Raw genomic sequence first — 24,677 nt, forward strand, 5'->3', positions numbered from 1 at the left:
GTGTTGGATTTACCACATCTACCGTTATTGGGCCCTTTTTCATCGAGGAAATGCATGATTCTGGTTTTGTAACTGCTACCGAGATGGGTGAGAGGTACGCCGATATGTTACAGAATCGTATCATCCCCAGCCTGGCTGATAAACACCTGCTGGAACATACGATGTTTATGCAGGATGGCGCTCCACCCCATATTGCTAGACGCGTGATAGATCTCTTGCGCGCATCATTTGGTGATGATCGTGTGCTCAGCCGCCACTTTCGTCATGCTTGGCCTCCCAGGTCCCCAGACCTCAGTCCTTGCGATTATTGGCTTTGGGGTTACCTGAAGTCGCAAGTGTATCGTGATCGCCGACATCTCTAGGGATGCTGAAAGACAACATCCGACGCCAATGCCTCACCATAACTCCGGACATGCTTTACAGTGCTGTTCACAACATTATTCCTCGACTACAGCTATTGTTGAGGAATGATGGTGGACATATTGAGCATTTCCTGTAAAGAACATCATCTTTGCTTTGTCTTACTTTGTTATGCTAATTATTGCTATTCTGATCAGATGAAGCGCCATCTGTCGGACATTTTTTGAACTTTTGTACTTTTTTGGTTCTAATAAAACCCCATGTCATTCCGAGCATGTGTGTCAATTTGTGCCTCTCTATCTACATTATTCCGTGATTTATTCAGTTTTCAAATTTATACCGAATTTTTGAGCACTCGGTATGTTGTAAAACTTCAAATTGTAGATTCCTCAATTTTGCCATTGCCAAGACACATCTGTGCATTGTCTTGATAAATTATGACGTTTCCTTCGGCAGACCAGGTTTCTTCTCTCAAATTTTTGCATCCAGATCCGCTAGGAGGTTAGCATAATATGTTTTTATTTTTTTGAAGATGTTCAATTCACAAAATTTCTTTCGCAGCCAAAAACACTGATTATTTGATCTTTCCCGCAAATGAGAACGTGTCGGCATTCTTTGAGGCTGAGTACCGGCTTCTGTCCACCGTTTTGATTGTTGTTTTGATTCTGGTGTGTGGTTTTGTCTCTGTGTTTCAACCATACTCACATATCGTCGCGGAAAATCATTTTCTTTTGTGCGAAAACGGGCCAAACACTGTTCGCATATTGTCTTCCGAATTCGTTTCTAATCCGCTGTGAGCAAGTGTGGCACTCATCTTCCACAAAGCTTTCCCATCGGCAATTTTTCATGCAAAATGCTGCCGACACCTTCTTTTGAAATTCCCGCAATTGCACGCATCTTCGTACGCCCATCTCCCAAGATCGTATCGTGCACTTTTTCGATAACTTCTGATGTGGTTTCACTTTCACGGCCTCGTTTAAATTTGGCAACCCATTTCTTCACGGATGAAATCGAAGAAGAAGAATTACCATACACGTTTACGAATCTCGAATGAAATTCGACTGCTGTCAAAACTTAAACAACTTTATCACTTCACGATACTCGATTTTCTCCATTTCCAAAAATTCACGCACCACGCCTTGTTCAGACAGTAGCCACGTAAACGAAGTCAAAACAAGATCGATCAGTGGGAAAAATCTTGTAGTCGTAAGCGTTTTCACTGTGGTAAGAGAGAGTGTCCTAAACAACATAACGAAACATATCCTGACAGGTGGGGTATGAGCGTTGGGGTAGGGGTGGAGGGACCGCGTTTAAATGGCCCTTCTTTATGCTTTTCTTGAATAACTCGAAAACCACGTCTTATAGCGAAAATGTTTTTCGGTTCAAATTAAAGTACTTTAAATTTGCTACAAAAAAAGTCTTATCCAATTTTTCTCCAGGACTAATAGTTTCCGTTTTGCAGGAGATGGAAAAATCGCAAATTATTAAAAAATTGTTTTAACGGTATAAAATTAATGTTTATCTATAAATGAAGTGGATTAAAAATACACTACTGGCCATTAAAATTACTAAACCAAGAAGAAATGCAGATGATAAACGGGTATTCATTGGCCAAATATATTATAATAGAACTGACATGTCATTACATTTTCACGCAGTTTGGGTGCATAGATCCTGAGAAATCAGTACCCAGAACAACCACCTCTGGCAGTAATAACGGCCTTTATACGCCTGGGCATTGAGTCAAACAGAGCTACGATGGCGTGTACAGGTACAGTTGCCCATGCAGCTTCAACACGATACCACAGTTCATCAAGAGTAGTGACTGGCGAATTGTGACGATCCAGTTGCTCGGTCACCATTGACCAGACGTTTTCAATTGGTGAGAGATCTGCAGAATGTGCTGGCCAGGGCAGCAGTCGAACTTTTTCTGTATCCAGAAAGGCCCGTACAGGACCTGCAACATGCGGTCGTGCATCATCCTGCTGAAATGTAGGGTTTCGCAGGCATCGAATGAAGGGTAGAGCCACGGGTCGTAACACATCTGAAATGTAACGTCCACTGTTCAAAGTGCCGTCAATGCGAACAAGAGGTGACGTGTAACCAATGGCACCCCATACCATCACGCTGGGTGGTAACGCCAGTATGGCGATGACGAATACACGCTTACAATGTGCGTCCACCGCGATGTCGCCAAACACGAATGCGACGATCATGATGCTGTAAAAAGCACCTGGATTCATCCGAAAAAATTACGTTTTGCCATTCGTGCACCTAGGATCATCGTTGAGTACACCTTCGCAGGCGCTCCTGTCTGTAATGCAGCGTCAAGGGTAACCGCAGCCATGGTCTCCGAGCTGATAGTCCATGCTGCTGCAAACGTCGTCGAACTGTTCGTGCAGATGGTTGTTGACTTGCAAACGTCCCCATCTGTTGACTTAGGGATCGAGACGTGGCTGCACGATCCGTTACAGCCATGCGGATAAGACGGCTGTCATCTCAACTGCTAGTGATACGAGGCCGTTGGGATCCAGCACGGCGTTCCGTATTACCCTCCTGAACCCATCGATTCCATATTCTGGTAACAGTCATTGGATCTCGACCAACGCGAGCAGCAATGTCGCGATACGATAAACCGCAATCGCGATAGGCTACAATCCGACCTTTATCAAAGTGGGAAACGTGATGGTACGCATTTCTCCTCCTTACAGGAGGCATCACAACGTTTCACCAGGCAACGCCGGTCAACTGCTGTTTGTGTATGAGAAATCGGTTGGAAACTTCCTTCATGCCAGCACATTGTAGGTGTCGCCACCGGCGGCAACCTTGTGTGAATGCTCTGAAAAGCTAATCATTTGCATATCACAGCATCATCATCTTGTCGGTTAAATTTCGCGTTTGTAGCACGTCATCTTCGTGGTGTAGCAATTTTAATGTCCACTAGTGTAAGTATTAAATTTGTGTACCACGTCTAAGTGCAGTAGGACAGTATTAAGGAATAAACTGAGTCCCGGGGTTGTAACAGGATGAGGGGGCAGATGTTTGGTATAGAAGCGCGAAGGTCGTCGCATTGTGTTCAAGCGCTTCCCTCCTTCATAGGTCTGCAAACTCAAAAATCGAGCAGGCGAATTCTGACGCTACCTATCTCACTATATTACAAGGACAGGGTGCTCCACAATGTTATACAGGCACTCCGCAGCGCACGTTACGAATCACTGGCAACACAGTGCGCAAACATGCCCAAGGAGCGTTTATTTTACCAAAAATGCTTTAATATTATGTGGAATGCAGGTATAAGTTACTAATAACCCTAAAGCAAGAAACGAATGTGGACAGAATCTACGTAAATCTCTGTACACTGATCTACATTGCTGCAGGGGAAACTGATTCTCATTCATTCTGTACGGCAGCTGTAATGTCCTTCCGGAAGATGCAGCTTCTCCCACTACGAGCGCTGTTCAGTTTTTAGTTTGCAGACAAACTATATCTCCCTCCATTTCTCCTACGTGACTAGACGAAATAAGTGGGTACTTATTTGCAGTTGCTAAGCCTGCTATTATGTAAAAAAGCTCAACAAATGGTTCAAATGGCTCTGAGCACTATGGGACTTAACATCCGAGGTCGTCAGCCCCCTAGAACGTAGAACTACTTAAACCTAACTAACCTAAGGACATCACACACATCCGTGCCCGAGGAAGGATTCGAACCTGCGACCGTAGTAGTCGCGCTGTTCCGGACTGAAGCGCCTAGAACCACTCGGCCACCGCAGCTGGCAAAGCTCAACAGCTGGCACTGTCAACTGTTTACCACGCCGAAGAGCATATTCCAAATATAACATGTTGTCAATATATATTCGACAATGTCGGCTTCATTGTCTCTACTGCCACTGTCTGGAATAGTTTTCACAGCGTGAGGCATATCGAATGCACCACCACAGCCTTATCTCTCCCAACATCAGAAGAAACCCAGAGGCTTCAATTACAACAGAGGTAGATCACCTGCGTATTAGAAAGCTTCAGATATTTCAACATAAGTCAAGAAATGCATTACAGCAGATTACTGTTCTGGACTTGAACGTGATCAATCGCACTCCATCACCCATCTTGGAAGATATACAGTGGATGTGAGGTTCCGCTCAGTGGAGCACACTCTACACGTGTCAGCAATTCCAGAATGAAAAAGATTTTTGCAGCCTATCACTAACACAGTTAACGGCGAGAAAGTGTAGTAACTTTCTGGTCATTCATTAATTCACCGCTGGCCGGAGTGGCCGAGCGGTTCTAGGCGCTTCAGTCTGGAACCGCGCGACCGCTACGGTCGCAGGTTCGAATCCTGCCTCGGGCATGGATGTGTGTGATGTCCTTAGGTTAGTTAGGTTTAAGTAGTTCTAAGTTCTAGGGGACTGATGACCTCTGATGTTAAGTCCCATAGTGTTCAGAGCCATTAATTCACCACCAATTGACTACAACAAAATTACACGGCTGTACAATCCACTGCCAACGATAGACAACACCAAAGTGTCACATTTAGCCGCGCGTGATTAGCGCGAGCGGTCTAAGGCGGTGCAGTCATGGACTGTGCGGCTGGTCCCGGCGGAGGTTCGAGTCCTCCCTCTGGCAAGGGTGTGTGTGTTTGTCCTTAGGATAACTTAGGTTAAGTAGTGTCTAAGCTTAGGGACTGATGACCTTAGCAGTTAAGTCCCATAAGATTTTACACACACAGTGTCACATTTACCAATCCAATCCCTTTCCCACCAACGCTGCATTGGTCACGGACAGCATCACACTTACAATTTAAACACTTCTCAGTCATCGTTTACAGGAATGTATTTTACATAACAAATGATTTGACTCCAGCAAAAAGTTCTCATTTTATAAACTGAAAATAACTCCACGATAAAGGGTGAATATTAATAAAACCGATAAACTGCATGGATGTATTCCTGACTGGAAATGGAGGAAAAAAAGGTGCTATGAACGTGGGTCCCGAAATGCATCGTTGTCACGGTAAATGACGCTGACGAATAATAGTTCTTCTGACCACGTGCTGCAGGCTGTGCGGTTGACGAAGAGTACTGTAAACAGCAGATGGTCCAGTATTCATGTCGGGAACAAGCAGAGATGGTGTTTGCGTACGGCCAAGCACATGGGAACGGTCGAGAGGCAGCACGGCTGTACTAAAACAAGTATCACACAACATTCTGAAACCGTTTTTGCCTGTTTGTGTTATCATGGGTCCTTTCACACAGATGAACGTGCAGGGAGGCGTTGGACTGTTCGTACATCAGATTTGGAGGACTGGGTTCTGCCTCACGACCGTTTCCATCTGCTTGGCCGTACGCAAACACCATCTCGGCTTGTTCGCAACATGAATACCGACCTTTCCGCTGCGTCAGTCACACGGCCTGCAGCACACAAGGAACATACGGCACGTGGACAGAGGAAGTGTTATTCGTCTGCGCCACCTACCGTGGCAACGATGCATTTCCGGAGACACGTTCATAGTACCATTTTTCCTCCATTTCCAATCAGGAACACGTCCCTGCAGTTGTCGGTTTTATAATGTTCACCCTGAATAGTCGGCGCCACCTACTGTGGCAACGATGAATTTCCGGACACATGTTCATAGGACCTTTTTACCTGCATTTCCAGTCAGGAATACGCCCCTGCAGTTTCTCGCTTTTATTAATGTCTACCCTGTATAAACACGAGCTAAGTGAAGTTATTTTCTCTTCTCATGTAAGAGAGCTGGACAGAAAATGCTGGGGAGCTATAGTTTGTTTGTAAACAGAAAATCGAGCAGCTCTCTTAGTGGGGGAAGTTGGCTTTCGCTGAATAACAACACTGTTGCCGATGACTAAGAAGCAATTTCCCCTGTAGCAGTGTGGATTAGTGTGCAGAAACCTACTCAGTTTCTCTACATACGCGTTATTTGCGTTAACTTTATTAGTATACACACTGCAGAGCCAAAGAAACTGGAAACTGGTACACCTGCATAATACTGTGTAGCCCCCCCCCCCCCCCCAAGCACGCAGAAGCGCCGCAACACGACGTGGCACGGACTCGACTAATGTCTGAAGTAGTATGGAGGGAACTGACACCATTAATCCTGCAGGGCTGTCCATTAATCCGTAAGAGAACGAGGAGGGTAGAGATCTCTTCTGAACAGCACGTTACAAGGCATCCCAGATATGCTCAATAATGTTCATGTCTGAGGAGTTTGGTGGCCAGCGATAAGTGTTTAAACTTAGAATAGTGTTTCTGGAGCCACTCTGTAGTAATTCTGGACGTCTGGGGTGTCATATTGTCCTGCTGGAATTGCCGAAGTCGTCGCAATGCGCAATGGACATGAACGGATGCAGGTGATCAGACAAGATGCTTACGTACGTGTCACCTGTTCGAGTCGTATCTAGACGTATCAGGGGTCCCATATCACTCCAACTGTACACGCCCCACACCATTACAGAGCCTTTACTAGCTTGAACAGTCCCCTCCAGACAAACAGGGTCCCTGGATTCTTGTGGCCATACCCGTACAAGTCCATCCGTTCGATACAACTTGAAACGAGACTTGTTCGACCAGACAACAAGTTTCCAGTCATCAACAGTCCAATGTCGGTGTACACAAACCGAGGCGACGCGTAGAGCTTTGTGTCGTGCAGTCATCTAGGGTAGGCGAGTGTACCTTTGGCTTCGAAAACCCATATCGATGAAGTTACGTTGAATGGTTAGCACGCTGACACTTGTTGATGGCCCAGCACTGAAATCTGCAGCAATCTGCGGAAGGGTTCCGCTTCTGTCACGTTGAACGATTCTCTTCAGTCGTTGTTGGTCCCGTTCTTGCAGGATCTATTTCCAGCCACAGCGATATGGGAGATTTGATGTTTTTCGGATTCCTGATATTCACGGTACACTCGTGAAATGGTCGTAAGGGAAAATCCCCACTTCATCGCTGCATCGGAGATGCTGTGTCCCATCGCTCGTGCGCCGACTATAACACCACGTTCAAACTCACTTAAATCTGGATAACATGCCACTGTAACAGCAGTAACTGCTCTAACAACTGCGCTAGACACTTGTCTTAACATAGGCGTTGCCGACCGCAGCGCCTTATTCTGCCTGTTTACATATCTCTGCATTTGAGTGCGCATGCCTATACCAATTTCTTTGGCGCTTCAGTGTATCTGCACTCCATGTATTGTTAACGCATTTTGTGGACCGAACACCCTTCGGGCGTGCCTGCGCAGTGCCTCACCAGTGCTTCAGAAGACGCGCTGTGAAGTGTCGGCATAACTTTGTGAAACACCCTGTAACATCGAGGGCGTAAAAAAATTGGGAATCACCCGCTAGAGCTTCAGTTTGCAGAACTGTGAAGGAGAGAAAAGCATGAAATGAGCAAAATTCGGCGATCTAACATTCCTTGCGCTTTTAATTCACATAACCCTCCACCCCCCTCCCTTCCCCCTTCACCTCGTTTCAGCGCCGGAACTCAATTTATCCCTTAGTATGACTCTCCTGCACTCACTCCTGGTATTCAAGTTCGATATTTATTTTTAATCCACTTCCTTTAGAGAGAAACATTTTATTACGTTAAAGCAATATATTTAATAATATGCGGTTTTTCTGTCCTCTGTGACGCGGAAACTATTAATCCTAGAGAAAAAACTGAATAGGACCTTTTTTGTAGCAAATTAATGCAGGTTAATATTGTATTGGGAAACATTTTTGTTAGGCCCCGCGATTTTCGAGCCATTCGAGCAAAAACGATAAAAAGTGACTTTCTTTCCCCCCTCTTCCCACTCCAACGCACACACCCTACCGGTTAGAATTTTTAGTATGTTTTTCAGGACACTCGCTTCTACCACAGTGCAAAAATTTTCAGCTGCACGTTTTTTTCTCGTAATTTTCCTTCGTTGACTGTAATACAGAGCACAGGAACTAACGGACGCAGCCCGGTGAAAGTTACACCAGCCTCTGGGGAAAAAGAATGACGTGCCTCGTGTTGCCGTCTATGATGGCGAGGTTGGGATCGGTACAGACCATCTTCGTTGGGTTGGGTTCTTTGGGGAAGAAGACCAGACATCGAGGTCATCGGTCTCATCGGATTAGGGAAGGACGGGGAGGAAGTCGGCCGTGCTCTTTCGAAGGAACCATCCCGGCATTTGCCTGGAGCGATTTAGGGAAATCACGGAAAACCTAAATCAGGATGGCCGGAGGCGGGATTGAACCGTCGTCCTCCCGAATGCGAGTCCAGTGCCTAACCACTGCGCTACCTCGCTCGGTGAGACCATCTTCATATACTGTCTATAAATCCACGTGCGCTTGTGTTTCTATGCTTCATTTCTTTTCCGTAAAAAGCTGTATTTCACATTATTCTCTGTTAATATGCATTACTGAGTACCCTTTTTCAAGTTCGTTATCACCTTATCACTTTCCTATGCACTTTCACTACCAGCTTCAAACATTCTGTTGCGTAAAGTGAAGGAAGCTACGAAAATGAATGACAACAATAAGGTTACCTGCCGCAAGCGTTGTCTCGAATCTGTGAGTTCAGTAATGCCAAACTGGACAATCTATTCTATGAAGTCAAGGCTCGAAACGTGACGTCAAATCCGTCAAGGTAGATCGAGGCAAAATGTGAAATTGACATGCTGAACAAGAGAAAAATTACTGATGCTATGATAACGCAGCCTAGTTTGTAGTTCGCTCACTTGTTGTTGCTACGGTGGCCGTCCAGCAGAAAGCCACTGTATCTGTCAGTTACTACCTTATTTCAATCCAGGTTTATATAGTTCCTTTATTGTTCATAATACTGCAGGAAGTACAGTCAATGAAGTCAACATCTGCGCTTTGCTTTCTCTTTATAGAGATAACTACTCTTCTCCGACTTTTGTAATTTAGAAGCAGTCGACTTACTTGACTTCCACATTTTGTACGCATATTTCTCCATACATTTCTGCATTTACACCTATATTGTGCCAAACAACAAGGAACAAAGGGCAAATCAGGGGTGGTTTCATGACTTTTTCCGCACAAGCCGCTCGTAATTTGGTGTCAAACATTCCTCCACTTTTCTTCGAATGTTTTCTTCCGTATCAGTTATCGTCACTAAATGTGATACGCAATGTATACAGATCTTGCACACTGGCTCCCCCGAGTCCCCTCTAATCTTGGTGTACCATACGGCCGCTACTAATTCTAAGAAGTCCTGATGGTAGTCTTACATTTGAGGCACTTCTGCTGTCCCTATCAGCTTGGCGCACCGATCGGCCGCTGCTGTATAATAGTAATACGTCCTGTATGGAACTTAACAGTTGTGGTGTCTTTAGTGTCCTTCTCAGCATTGATTGCCAAGTGGCTGCTGCTAATTGTGGTAAATCGTGCATAGATCTTTTCAGTTGTGTGAATGCTGGTGCCCATCTCAGCTTGGCGCCGCGAGAAGCCTCTGTTGACTGTGATTCGTCCTATGTGGAAATCTTAAAGTTGTGGCGATTCTGATGCCCTTTTCAACTTGGCGCCACGATCACCCATTTACCAATTGTGATACGTCCTCTATGAAAATGTTATGGTTGTGGCGATTCTGGCGTCCGTGTCGGATTGAGACTCCAAGTGGCCGCTACTAATTGTGATATGTCTTATATGGAAATTTTACAGTTGTGGCAACTGTGGCTCCCCTCTCACGTTGTAGTACTATGTAGCCACTACTAGTTGCACGTCATCCTGGCTGGAAATCTCCCTCTCAACATTGCGCATCATGCAGTTGCTACTAATTGTAGTACAATCTTGTATGGCAATATTACAGTTGTTGTGCCTCTATTGCCACCTTAGTTTGGCACCTCAAACGGATGCTAAACTACTGGCCATTAAAATAGCTACACCAAGAAGAAATGCAGATGATAAACGGGTATTCATTGGACTAATATATTATACTAGAACTGACATGTCATTACATTTTCACGCAATTTCGGTGCATAGATCCTGAGAAATCAGTAACCATAACAACCACCTCTGGCCGTAATAACGGCCCTGATACGCCTGGGCATTGAGTCAAACAGAGCTTGGATGGCGTGTACAGGTACAGCTGCCCATGCAGCTTCAACACGATACCACAGTTCATCAAGAGTAGTGACTGGCGTATTGTGACGAGCCAGTTTCTCGGCCACCATTAACCAGACGTTTTCAGTTGGTGAGAGATCTGGAGAATGTGCTGGCCAGGGCAGCAGTCGAACATTTTCTGTACCCAGAAAGGCCCGTACAGGAGCTGCAACATGCGGTCGTGCATTATCCTGCTGAAATGTAGGGTTTCGCAGGGATCGAATGAAGGGTAGAGCCACGGGTCGTAACACATCTGAAATGTGACGTACACTGTTCAAAGTGCCGTCAATACGAACAAGAGGTGACCGAGACGTGTAACCAATGGCACCCCATAACATCACACCGGGTGATACGCCAGTATGGCGATGACGAATACACGCTTCCAATGTGCGTCCACCGCGATGTCACCAAACACGGATGCGACCATCATGATACTGTAAACAGAACCCGGATTCATCCGAAAAATGACGTTTTGCCATTCGTGCACCCAGGTTCGTCGCCGAGTACACCATCACAGGCGCTCCTGTCTGTGATGCAGTGTCAAGGGTAACCGATGCCATGGTCTGTGAACTGATAGTCCATGCTGCTGCAAACGTCGTCGAACTGTTCGTGCAGATGGTTGTTGTCTTGCAAACGTCCCCATCTGTTGACTCAGGGATCGAGATGTGGCTGCACGATCCATTACAGCCATGCGGATAAGGTGCCTGTCATCTCGACTGCTAGTGATACGAGGCCGTTGGGATCCAGCACGGTGTTCCGTATTACCATCCTGAACCCACCGATTCCATTTTGTGCTGACACATTGGATCTCGACCAACACGAGCAGCAATGTCGCGATACGATAGACCGCAATCACGATAGGCTACAATCCGACATTTATCAAAGTGGGAAACGTGGTGGTACGCATTTCTTCTCCTCACACGAGGCATCACAACAACGTTTCAACAGGCGACGCCGGTCAACTGCTGTTTGTGTATGAGAAATCGGTTGGAAACTTTCCTAATGTCAGCACGTTGTAGGTGTCGCCACCGCCGCCAACCTTGTGTGAATGCTCTGAAAAGCTAATCATTTTCATATCACAGCATATTCTTCCTGTCGGTTAAATTTCACGTCTGTAGCACATTATGTTCATGGTGTAGCAATTTTAATGGCCAGTAGTGTACCTATTATGATACACCCCGGTCGGAAACCTTAGAGTTGTGGTCCTCCGGTGTCTCAGCCTGGCTCCTCAGTGGTCGCTACCAATAGTGATACATCCTGTAAGGATATCTGACAGTTGTGGCGACTTTGGCGCCCATCTCAGCTTGGCGCTGCAAGTGGCCGCTACTAATTCTGATTTGTCCCCCCTACCCTTCATCTCTACACCCTTCATCTCCTTTCCCAAGGTGGCTTCCGTCAACTCCCCCTGCTAGATGATACCCTCTCTCCCTCCATTTATCCCATCTATCAACTCTGATCCTCATCTCCCCCTCCTTTCCTCTGTCCTTCCCCTGGGCTCCCTCTTTCCCCCATTCCATCCTGTTTTGTTCCTGCCTACCCTCTCTCTGCCTCCCTCCCCCTCCCCCAAGTCCTTTTGCATTCCCCTCCTCTCTGCCTTTCCCCACTCCCTCTCGCATCTGCCCAGCCCCCCCCCTCCCCTCTTATGGGTCCTCATCCTCTGTGGGCTCCTTCCCGCCTCCCCCCCACTTCGTTCTTTCTCTCCTTCCCCCCTTTTCTTTCCCATCATCTGTCCAGGTTCCCCCCGACTGCCCTCAGCTGTGGTGTGTCATATTTGTGCCAACTTTTTAGTGAAGTGTTCAAGTGAGTGTTCAGTGTTATGTGTCTTTCCAAAGTGTTGCGAAAAGAAATCATGCTGTCGCTGGGTGTGTTTTTTTATATCTCTTGTGAACGGAAACCAGACTGTCGCCGTGTTTTTTAATTCTCTGTCTATTATTTTACCTGTCTGCTTCCTGTGTATTTTATTAGCATCACCAACCGTTTGTTTTATGTTTTAATTTCCGCAATTTTCCGCCATTTTACCATTTAAGTCACCGATTTTATCGCCTGCTTTTATTATTTATTATCTTCATTTTTTTAAACAAATTCTGTAGGCTGAAGAGCGGCGTCCTAAGCTGATGCCAGCCCGTTCCCTTCGGGGGGAATCGAAACTCAATAAAGGGAAAAGAAAGAACATCGGCATATTTTTTGCAGGCGTGAGTGTGACTTGCAAATCAGCCAGGAATGTATGAAACAACATCTCCCGTGAGAAACAACAACTAATGCGTTGTGTACTTCCCTCTTTTTCTAACGCTGCGGGGCGAGGTCACAATCCAATATTAGCGGCCTTTTACGAATGACGTGAACGGCAGGAAAGTTTACGACAGGGCATTGCGGAACCGAGTAGGAAAATGGCCGCTTCTCACGAACTCTAAATTTGAAACGTAACAACACGGAGCTCTACTACGCGCCGGATGCAGTGTTCGCAGCCCAGCATGACTTCTGGAATCACGGTGTATTCTCGCAGCACTGCGTGCGTTAACGAGCTCATTACCGGAGGCCCATTGGCCTCGGGGCTGTTAATTGGCTGAATCATTAACACAGTTGTATCAAACGCTGAGAACAGCCCGTGGAAGAATGTCTGCTGAAGCGATGATGAACAGTTCCCTTATTTACGTTGCAATGATTCCTGATTATAGGACCAAACACTGAAATTAAAAAACACTGTACGCAAAACTGGAATTTTCTTAGGTCATACAGACAGTAAGATATTTTGGAAAACTACTGACAGAGACTGAAATTTCGATAACACAAATCAATGAAAAAAAGTATCTGGATATTTTTTGTTGGTTAGTAGTCAATATGATAGTTATTTTGCCATTGAATCCATATGTGGCAGTTTTGTCACAATATGACTTCGTTATAAATAGAAAATTAGACAAACGCATGTAATTGAAGTGTAAACTAATTGATTTATTAAGAGCGAATAAGGGTTTTTTCGAAGCATAAACACTAAAACACGGCCGGCCCGAGTGGCCGTGCTGTTCTAGGCGCTACAGTCTGGAGCCGAGCGACCGCTACGGTCGCAGGTTCGAATCCTGCCTCGGGCATGGATGTGTGTGATGTCCTTAGGTTGGTTAGGTTTAATTAGTTCTAAGTTCTAGACGACTGATGACCTCAGAAGTTAAGTCGCATAGTGCTCAGAGCCATTTGAACCATTTTTGAACTAAAACACGTCTTTAATAGACAGAATTTGTCTCTCCGTTGGCTTATATTTCCTTTCTCTCCTCTTCTTAAAGCATCTAATATAGCTCGATGTTCCATAAGTTGCCTGTTCTACGTTCCAATGAAGTGAATAACTGTAGCCCCCAACATATTGGTATTCCGGTGGCCACGATACCGTTTTCGATCATTTTGATGTAATTCTGAAATCGCTTACTTTGTTCCTTACTTTTCACAGAAAAAGTCAAGATGATAAAAAAGTAAATCTTCAGGGTTATCAACCAGTCTAACTTCCCAGCATCTTCTTTGTCGCCTAAGAACTTAGTAATAACGTCATTTAATCGTATACAAGCGTCGCTCCCACTCAGTCAGAGTCAGTTGTAATCGAACATCATTTTTCGAATGTCATATCTAAAGAATATGCCTTCAGTCAATTTCTCTTTGGACGTACGAGTAAACTTTTCGCAGAGATACTTGAAACATTCTCCGTCCTCTTGTAAGGCTTTCCCAAACTGTTTCAGTATCACCAATTTGTTAGCGTGTAGAGACCGTAATAGAATTTCTTTTGGCGCCACGAGGTACTTTCGCAAAAATATGACTTGTCATAGTGGTTGGAATATATACTAAGCAGCGCAAACGCTGCCATAAAAATTTCAAATTCACCTTGTCATTCTTAAGTGAAATACTACAGGAATAATTGCAAATATTCAGCGTTAATTGTAGAAAGTGTTGGGTGACACAGCTTTTTTCTTATCACATTAAAATTTAGCTCAGTAAAAACAACAAGAGTAAGCGATTTTCAACAAAAAAAGAAAAAGGTTTTTCCCGCAATGGCCTGTGTAACTGCTATATACCGTCGTTACAATCGCAAGCATCAGTAACTTGAGGGTCAAGAATCATCCACAAACTAGTAACACATATGTTATAATTATCACTTTTGGTTCGTCGCCACAACGGAATGAAACGAATTTTTCGTGCCACACGCGTTTCGCCTCTATTATTTGAAAGGTATCTTCAGTGTCCTGAAATATATAGATACTGTATCTGTATTCCCATTATTTCGTTCTACACACTGGACACTATACATGAGGCTATAAACGGTCCTGGTAATAAAGGTAATCTAGCCACTAAAATATAAACAATCAAATAAACACCAGCCTGTAAACGCTCAGATTCTCTGATTTTTTCAAAGCGTCTTATTAATTTAAATATCTTCTTACAAATTTCGCAGATGTTGTTCTACACTTTTTTTGTAGCTGTTCTTCTGCTTACTGCCATTCGAAATTTCGTTTGTACAGCACAACACAGCACTGACGTTTTGGAAGTTGCTGCCAACTGTTTAATGTGTATTTGTAGTATCTGTGATGTGTGTGTGTGTGTGTGTGTGTGTGTGTGTGTGTGTGTGTGAGAGAGAGAGAGAGAGAGAGAGAGAGACAGAGAGAGAGATGCACACATACATGCAGAGAGAGAGAGAGATTTATTTCATTTGTGTGTGTGTGTGTGTGTGTGTGTGAATTAGCGCTTGTTTAAGTATTTTCACCACTTCCTTTATTAGATGCAAACACAAATATGTACATATTTTAGGCCACTGAAGATGTATTTCAGACACGAGGGTTGCCCAGAAAGTAATGCACTGCATTTTTTTCTTCAACAATTCTTTATTGAACATAATGAGAATTACCAACACGAAAGAATTGTGTTTCATCCACACACCCTATTTTTCTACGTATGTCCATCCCGTTCTATGGCATTCCTCCAGTGCAAAACAAGGGCGTGTATGCCCTGTCGGTACCAATCCTTGTCCTGGTGGCGGAGCCAGTGCTTCACTGTGTGAATCACCTCCTCATCGTCCTCAAAATGTCTTCCATGAATGGCATCCTTCAATGGCCCAAGCAAGTGGAAGTCCGACGGGGTAGGTCAGGGCTGTCAGGTGTGACAGCCGTGGATGGTCTCCCCGACCGCTGCAAATCGTGGAGCTCCGCCGAAACGCCTTCTGATGACCTCACTCTCCGTGCCCAGCGATTAACTGTACTTCTGCCGACAGCAGACGCTCCATAGTTTTCACAAGCGTTTGTGAATATTTCCCACAGTTTCTTTCTCTGCAGTATTCAAAGATGGCACGTTGCTTGTAAAGTGCATCATCTACAGACGCCATTTTGAAACTGTCCTGCAGCTACGCTATCTGCCGGAAGTGACGGAAACTTGTGGCTCTCACTTAGGCGACTTCAAAAAATACACATGTAACGTTTCGTACTTGGAGCGCTGTTTTCGGCTGAGAAAAGAAGTGTTGTGCATTACTTTCTGGGCAGCCCCCGTAATAAAAGTGAAAGGATTATGGGACGAAAAAAAAAACCATTTCACTGAGTTGCAGTCAGACGAATGTAAAGTGATAATTGTTAACAGCATATTACACACAAGTGAGGACGACAGGACAGCAATAGTTAAAGGACTAAGAGATAAACTACATCATAGGTAGGCTAATTCGTTCCTTTCTGTTTTTAATAGTCCTTACAAAATAGACTGTGCTAAGATTCAGGCGACGGCAAATAAGTGAGAATAAGCGAGTGCAGGACGTACGTGTATGTTGATGATGCGCGGCAGCGGGTGCTTGGTGTTGGCGCCTCCCTCGATGGCGATGCCGAGCGTGGGCTTGGTCTTCTTGACGGTGATGCGCAGGTTCCCCTGCTGGTCGGGCACCACCAGCGCGCCCTGCGCACACACCACACACGACCCCTGTAGTTAGCTCTGCTTCATACCTCGACCGAGGCACATGTAGGCACGGTTTAAGAGTTCGAGGGTTTTTTGATACTGAAAGGTGGATAATCCACCTCTACACGCTATTTACATCGGCTTCTATACTCCGTCAGCTTCTATATCTCAATTAATAAAATGTTCAGGGTTATTATGTGCAGTGGTCGAATGGATTTCACCTTAAAATCTAACGTTTCGTCCTCACCTGCGGAGGACATTTTCAAGGGGGATCGTAGCTACTTTGAATGTCCGATTCACACCCTGGCTCGTGCTTCCTACAGCCAACTGAGCGAGTTTGAAAGGGGTCAAGCTTTGTTATTCCTAGTGGCGGGATCGTTCTTTCGGAACAGTGCCTCACAAGCTGGACGTGCTGCATCATTTGTGCAGTGGTCCTGGTATCAGTGGCCACGTGAACATTCACACACCAGTAGGTGAATTTCTGGACGCCCCCACAGCACAGATGCCCGCCAGGATCGTCGTATTGTGAGGGCAACAGTGGTAGATCGTATAGCTACCAGAGCACAGATAACAGGGCTTGTGAACAGTGTTGCCAACAGTCATAGTGAGCTCCCCACCAGTTTCAAGTGCAAAAACCACCAGCAGACCACTAACAAAAATGCCCCTACTCTCATAATCGCTAAAATTTCCACTAATATTTTAAAATTATTGTGAAAGATAACAATAAGATTATTAGTAATTAGCTTCCTTTATTATTAAGTAATCAAATCGAGAGTTAGGTTAGAAAATTTAAAAAGGGAAATGAACAGGTTAAAGTTAGATATAGTGGGAATTAGTGAAGTTCAGTGACAGGAGGAATAAGACTTCTGGTCAAGTGAATAGAGGAGAAATACAAAATCAAGTAAGGGTAATGCAAGAGTAGGTTTAATAATGATTAAAGAATAAGAGCGCGGGTAAGCTACTACGAACAGCATGACGGACGCATTATTGTAGCCACACCTACCACAGTAGTACAAGGTTATATGCGTACTAACACCGCAAATGATGAAGGGATTGAAGAAATGTATGATGAGATAAAAGAAATTATTCAGATAGTGAAGGGAGACGAAAATTTAGTAGTTGTGGGGGACTGGAATTCGGTAGTAGGAAAAGGAAGAGAGGGAAAAGTTGTGGCTGAATATGGAATGGGGGTGGGGGTGGGTAAGGAATGAAAGATGAAGCCGCCAGGTAGAATTTTGCACAGGGCAAACCTTAGTCATAGCTAATACTTGGTTTAAGAATCATGAAAGAAGGCTGTATACGGGGAAGAGGCCTGGAGTCCGTGGAAGGTTTCAGATGGATTATATAATGGTAAGACAGAGATTTGGGAACCAGGTTTTAAATTGTGAGCTATTTCCAGGGGCAGATGTGGACTCTGACCACAATCTATTGGTTATGAACTGTAGATTAAAACTGAAGAAGCTGCTAAAAGATGGGATTTTAAGGGGATGGGATCCAGATAAATTAAAAGAACTAGAGGTTGTAGAGAGTATCACAGAGAGCATCAAGGAACAATTGACAGGAACGGGGGAAAGAAATACAGTAGAAGAAGAATGGGTAGCTTCGAGGGATGAAATAGTGAAGGGAGCAGAGGATCAAATAGGTAATAAGATCAGGGACGGTAGAAAACCTTGGGCAATAGAAGAGATATTGAATTTAATTGATGAAAGGAGAAATATAAAATCGCAGTAAACGAAGCAGCCAAAGAGGAATACAAACGTCTTAAAAACGAGATCGACAGGAAGAGCAAAATGGCTAAGCAGGGATGGCTAGAGGACAAATGTAAGGATGTAGAGGCTTATCTCACTAGGGGTAAGATAGATACTGCCTACAGGAATATTAAAGAGACGTTTGGAGAAAACAGGACCACTTATATGAATATCAAGAGCTCAGATGGAAACCCAGTTCTAAGACAAAAAGGGAAAGCAGAAAGGTGGAAAGAGTATAGAGAGGGTCTATACAAGGGCGATGTACTTGAGGACAATATTATGGAAATGGAAGAGGATGTAGATGAAGATGAAATGGGATATATGATACTGGGTGAAGAGTTTGATAGAGCACTGAAAGACCTAAGTCGAAACAAGGCCCCGGGAGTAGACAATATTCCATAATAGTTAATATTTAACTACTGACAGCCTTGGGAGAGCCAGCCCTGGCAAAACTCTACCATCTGGTGTGCAGGATGTATGAGTCAGGCGAAATACCCTCAGACTTCAAGAAGAGTATAACAATTCCAATCCCAAAGAAAGCAGGTGTTGACAGATGTGAAAACTGCCGAACTATCAGTTTAATAAGTCACAGCTGCAAAATACTAATTTGAATTCTTTACAGACAGATGGAAAAACTGGTAAAAGCCGACCTCGGTGATGATCAGTTTGGATTCCGCACAAATACTGGAACACGTGAGGCAATACTGACGCTATGACTTATCTTAGAAGATAGATTAAGGAAAGGCAAAGCTACGTTTCTAGCATTTGTAGAGTTAGAGAAAACTTTTGACAATGTAAACTGGAATACTCTTTCAAATTCTGAAGGTGGCAGGGGTAAAATGCAGGGAGCGAAAGGCTGTTTACAATTTGTACAGAAACCAGATGGCACTTATAAGAGTCGAAGGGCATGAAAGGGAAGCAGTGGTTGGTAAGGGAGTGAGACAGAGTTATAGCCTATCCCCGATGTTATTCAATCTATATGTTGAGCAAGCAGTAAAGGAAATAAAAATTTGGAGTAGGAATTAAAATCCATGGAGAAGAAATAAAAACTTTGATTTTTGTCGATGACATTGTAATTCCGTCAGAGACAGCAAAGGACCTGCAAGAGCAGTTTAACGGAAAGGACAGTGTCTTGAAAGGAGGATAAAAGATGAACACTAACAAAAACAAAACGAGGATACTGTAATGTAATCGTTTTACATCTGGTGATGCTGAAGGAATGGGATTAGGAAATGAGACACTTAAAGACGTAGATGAACTTTGTTATTTGGGGAGCAAAATAACTGATGGTGGTGGAAATAGGGGGGATATAAAATGTAGACTTGCAATGGCAAGGAAAGCGTTTCTGAAGAAGAGAAATTTGTTAACATCGAGTATAGGTTTAGGTATCAGGAAGTCTTCTCTGAAAGTATTTGTGTGGAGTGTAGACACGTACGATAGTGAAACATGGACGATAAATAGTTTAGACAAGAAGAGAATAGAAGCTTTCGATATGTGGTGCTACAGAAGAATACTGAAGATATAATGGGTAGATCACGTAACTAATGAGGAGGTACTGAATAGAATTTGCCTCGAGATGACTGGGTGTTTGTGTTGTCCTCATCATTGCATCATCATTCATGGAAGTGGCGAGCTTGGTCTGAGCAAAGTTTGGGAATTTGTACGGGCGCTGATAACCGCGCAGTTGGGCACCCTACAAACCAAACGTCATCATCATCATCATCACCTGAATAGAACTGGGGAGGAGAGGAATTTGTGGCACAACTTGACTAGAAGAAGGGACCGGTTCGTAGGACATGTTCTGAAGCATCAAGGGATCACCAGTTTAGTATTGGAGGGCAGTGTGGAGGTTAAAAATCGTAGAGGGAGATCGAGGGATGAATACACTAAGCAGATTCACAAGGATGTAGGTTGCATAGTTACTTGGAGATGAAGAAGCTTGCATGGAGAGCTACATCAAATCAGTCTCTGGACTGAAGACCGCAACAACAACAACAACAACAACAATAAAATATTCACAATCATTAAATGAAAATACAATGAATAAATCAGAAAGTCAAGGTCAGGAAAATACAAAAAGTTCTATAACTCCAACTAATTATATAAATGAATTCGTCTTCTTCAGAGAAATCACTTTTGTCTGCATCATCATCATCATCGTCGTCGGTTTCAGATTGAAACGATTCTTTGGTACTGATTTATTTTACAACGTTTGTTGGAATTTCATATTCATTGCAGTATTTTCTTTCCAACCTCAAACCACAGCGTATTCTTGATATAGCAGTTAAAAGATTTAATTTCGTTTTATTCCTCTGCTTGTTTTTTATTACAATCATTATTAAATAGTCTCTCAACATCGGCATTGGAATGAGACAGTATTAGGAGAGTAACAGGAAAAGTCACTAATTCCTCAAATCTGGATTCCTCTTGAGCATCTCTGAAATGCAATACTTCATTCCAAAACTTTTTTGTATCTTTGATCTCGTTCCAGTTCAACAAATGAATTTGTTGCCGCTGATCATCCACTCTTGCTGTAAATTCTATACTTTTATTGAACTGAGCCATTTTATATCAGTTACATATTCTTTGTTGTGATTAAGTGCTTGTTCAACAATTAATCTGGGAATATTTTCATCACCGCCAAATTTTCTGGAAACCTGTTTTTTATTTCTCCAATCAGACTTAATACAAATGTTATGCACCGATTACGCAACATTTCTTCGTCTTCCCATGGTAATCCTTTTTCTCTCATTTAAAGCAACTGCTTTTCGAAGCAGAATCCCGGATAACATCTTTGATCGAAGAAATTACGAATATTATGAGTAAAAGTATTAACTTTATTTGCAGGTAACGTAACTTTGCTGAGAAGCGTATCTATCAGGTTTGTCAGCTCATCAAAGAATTTTATGAGATATGTATGTTTCGACTCGAATATTTTATTGACTCTGTTTATTTCAATTAATATTGGATATAAAATGGCTCTGAGCACTATGCGACTTAACTTCTGAGGTCATCATTCGCCTAGAACTTAGAACTAATTAAACCTAACTAACGTAAGGACATCACACACATCCATGCCCGAGGCAGGATTCGAACCTGCGACCGTAGCGGTCGCTCGACTCCAGACTGTAGTGCCTAGAACCGCACGGCCACTCCGGCGGGCTTGGATATAAAAATGAAATACGAGTATATGCGTAACTTATCTCGTTCGCATACATAGCGTGCAGAAACTCTGACGTGTGACATCTTTCGCGCACTTTAGCTACGGAAAAATGTGTTTTTTATAGTCCGTGAGACGAGTGATTGGTACTGACAGTTCCGGCGGGCAGACGACGCTGTTGCCGAACGTGGCTCACAGCACGCGGAGCCCTGTCTGCTACACGCATTCTCCAGCAGCAGAAATAAAAGCGAGACACAATACAAGTCGTATTGGTACGCGTGAATTTATTTAAAGTTGATGCTTGAAATATATTAACTCGAAAACTGATAAGAGCTATTTAGTACAAGTATCTAAGATGCTGAAACATAATAAAGTTAGCCCGCATCTCGTGGTCGTGCGGTAGCGTTCTCGCTTCCCACGCACGGGTTCCCGGGTTCGATTCCCGGCGGGGTCAGGGATTTTCTCTGCCTCGTGATGGCTGGGTGTTGTGTGCTGTCCTTAGGTTAGTTAGGTTTAAGTAGTTCTAAGTTCTAGGGGACTGATGACCATAGATGTTAAGTCCCATAGTGCTCAGAGCCATTTGAACCATAATACAGTTATTTGTTAAACTTCACAACTAAAATGAAAACTATTTTCGCAAGTTGCTGAACATTAGCAGTTTTGGTTTCCATTGTTAAGTATTAGCATTATTAATTTGTTCTACTACAAGCTACAGAATAATTGGTCAGTGTAGTAAGAGTTATAATCTGAAGAAAGTACTGACAATATGATGATCTGGTTGTAGATCGATAGCAAACTCCCTCCTTACATTCCTGAATACGTTGTAGTTACTGTAATGGAAAAACACCACTCACATCACTGTCAGAATCTGATTTGACATTGTCTTCCTCAGCACTACTCGAACTATCACTGCTCTCTCCTAGATGTATAATTAAATTTTCGATGCATTCTTCCACAACCCCTTCGGTTTTGGCCGCCTCTCTGATGGCACTTGCAGTGCTGTTTACAATTTTAGCCCACGTCTCGCTTGTCACTTTATTGATAGCTGCTGGAAGGAGAGTTTCCACTTCAGAGATCGTGAATTTTTTATTGTTTGCAGCAATGTAATTTTTTATCTGCGCCCACACTCCTTCAATTGCATTGAAGTGACAGTGGTATGGAGGAAGCCGAACGATTTCATGCCAGTGCCTTTTAGCAATCTCGTCAATTACATATGTTGGAAATTGGGGTTTCTTTTGTGCCACAATTTCGAGCAGTTCCGCCTTCCTTAAATCTTCTCTGAAATCTATTTTTCGCCGTTTCAACCACTGAATGATATCGTCTTTTTTTGTTGCCAAGGTTGGTGCCTTATCGTGAATAACGGGATGGTAAGGCGCATTGTCCATAACAATCACTGATGGACTTGTCAGATTCGTCATAAGCGATGTCTCGAACCATTCTTGAAATACTACACTGTTCATTTCTTCATGGTAATCTCCCGTCTTTTTTGACCGAAACATTTTCAAGCAGTTTGGCACAAAACCTTTCGATGTTCCTGCATGTAAGACAATAATACGCCCTCCTTTGCCGACAGGCACTGCCATTGTCCCCTCGGGCGTTCCATCATTCCAGCCTCTACGTAAAGAATGGCTGTCATTGACCCAAGTTTCATCTAACCACACTATACTTTCGAATTCCACACCCATGATCCTGCGCAGAAATCTGCACCGACATGCAACTACATCTGTCCTTTCCATTAATATTTTGCGTCCGTTAAACAGTGAATAGCTTAAGCCTATGTCTTTCAACACTGTACGCAATGAAAATTTGCTCCCTTTAAAAAGATCGTCTTTCTGAAGCGACACCTGTAATTTAGATAGAGTGGGATGTTCCCTTCTCTTATAATAGCTGTATATATGACGACGAATAGCGTCTTTCTGAAAATCGTCCAAAGCTGTCACCTGCTTATTTCTCGGTCGCTTCTTTCCTGGTGTGTGCAGCTTTGTTGTGCCACTCTCGTCACAATCTACACTATACTGTTCTTTCCCTATCTTTACAACAGTGTTCTTACTTATTTTCAATGCTGCTGCAGTTCTCTTCACAACCTAAACAACAGGAATTAAGGGCCCACCTTTGTACTTTTCTTTCTCAATGTAATCCCTCACAGAGCACACGAATTCACGGGTCTGGGTGTGTAGCACACTTTTCTTCCTCTGTTTCACTTCTTGTGTTGGGCTGGTACTACCCGCCGCACTAGACATTGTTTACAACGAAACATAAACAAAGAAACACTAAAAACAACAAAAACGAAATAAACTGCGAATTCAACTTCAGACAAACGACGAACGACCGAACCGCCTGCACGCGAGACACTGGTAAGTTTCATAAGCGCGCGCGACCGGGTTTCAGAGCGGCAACGCGGCCCTTGCTACTCGCTCAAAGTCAGGCCGTCATTGGCTGCCTGCCTGCGGTCGCTAGGCAACGGAAAGACGCTACCGAGCTGTCAATACCAAAGACTCGTCTCCCAGACATAGCTCTGACCATTACGTGTATATTCTTTATACAGCGGATTCTATTGATAATTACCTTGTCTGACACACTTGAACTATTTTTAACGGTTTCTGTCCATCGTTGATGGTTTTATGTAGCTCCTTATAAAGAGATTGTCTGGAAGAGGAGTGACTAAAACAATCATATGGGTCTTTAACTAAAAACACGAAATTTCTCGGTAAAAATTCTTATGCAGCAACTGAAACAACCATTTGCAAGGAATGGCACAAGCAACATACTAAAATCAAGTGTGGTACTTCTTTCAGTTTTGTAAATACTCCGTTATTTACTCCAAACAACAGAGGCACTACCTGTACCAATGCCCATGCAATTTTCAAGTCGTTGAAGTGTCTTGTTTATAGCAGAGACAATAGCTTCAGCATTACCCTCGTGCAGTTCAGCAAACTCGAGGTATGTAGTTAGTATTTTTTGGTATAATTTACTGTAATAAGCTACAATTTACGTACAGCAATATCGGTAGATTCATCAGTTCATAAGCTAAATCTTGGTTTAGAACGTCAGTTGCACTTAGTTCGGTGCAGCTGAACGTTTTCGATATCTCTTTGATGTTGTGATTGATTACCTCTCCCAAAAGGTCGACTACACGTATACTAGTAGCATGGCTGTGAATAATGCAAGTCTTGCTTCTTCCTTATTCTTAATTCCCAATGGTCTCTGACTTAAAAGCAATTTTAGGCTGCATAGTTACAACCTGGAACAATTTACTTAGAGAGTTGTCAAAGATGTAAAACCGGTCAATTGAATGACTAATCACTTTTAAAAAAGGTTGCTTACCTTTTTATTTTGTACATGCTTCTTTGACATCCCATGAAACTTCAAATCTCCATAGTGACTCTTTAAAACTGTACCACAAAATTTG

The 24,677-nt window shown here is 43.6% G+C and overlaps 1 protein-coding gene across 1 annotated transcript in view; it reads right to left on the reverse strand.

The window, feature by feature from the left end:
* LOC126484699 (whirlin-like) overlaps positions 1-24,677 on the reverse strand; it is a 157,397-nt gene that overhangs the window by 26,411 nt on the left and 106,309 nt on the right. Inside the window, exon 3 of the mRNA XM_050108295.1 lies at positions 16,229-16,360. Coding sequence (XP_049964252.1) covers positions 16,229-16,360 — 132 coding nt within the window. The remainder of the gene's footprint in view (positions 1-16,228; positions 16,361-24,677) is intronic.

This window comes from Schistocerca serialis, chromosome 6, assembly GCF_023864345.2.
Source record: "Schistocerca serialis cubense isolate TAMUIC-IGC-003099 chromosome 6, iqSchSeri2.2, whole genome shotgun sequence".
Lineage (NCBI taxonomy): Eukaryota > Metazoa > Arthropoda > Insecta > Orthoptera > Acrididae > Schistocerca > Schistocerca serialis.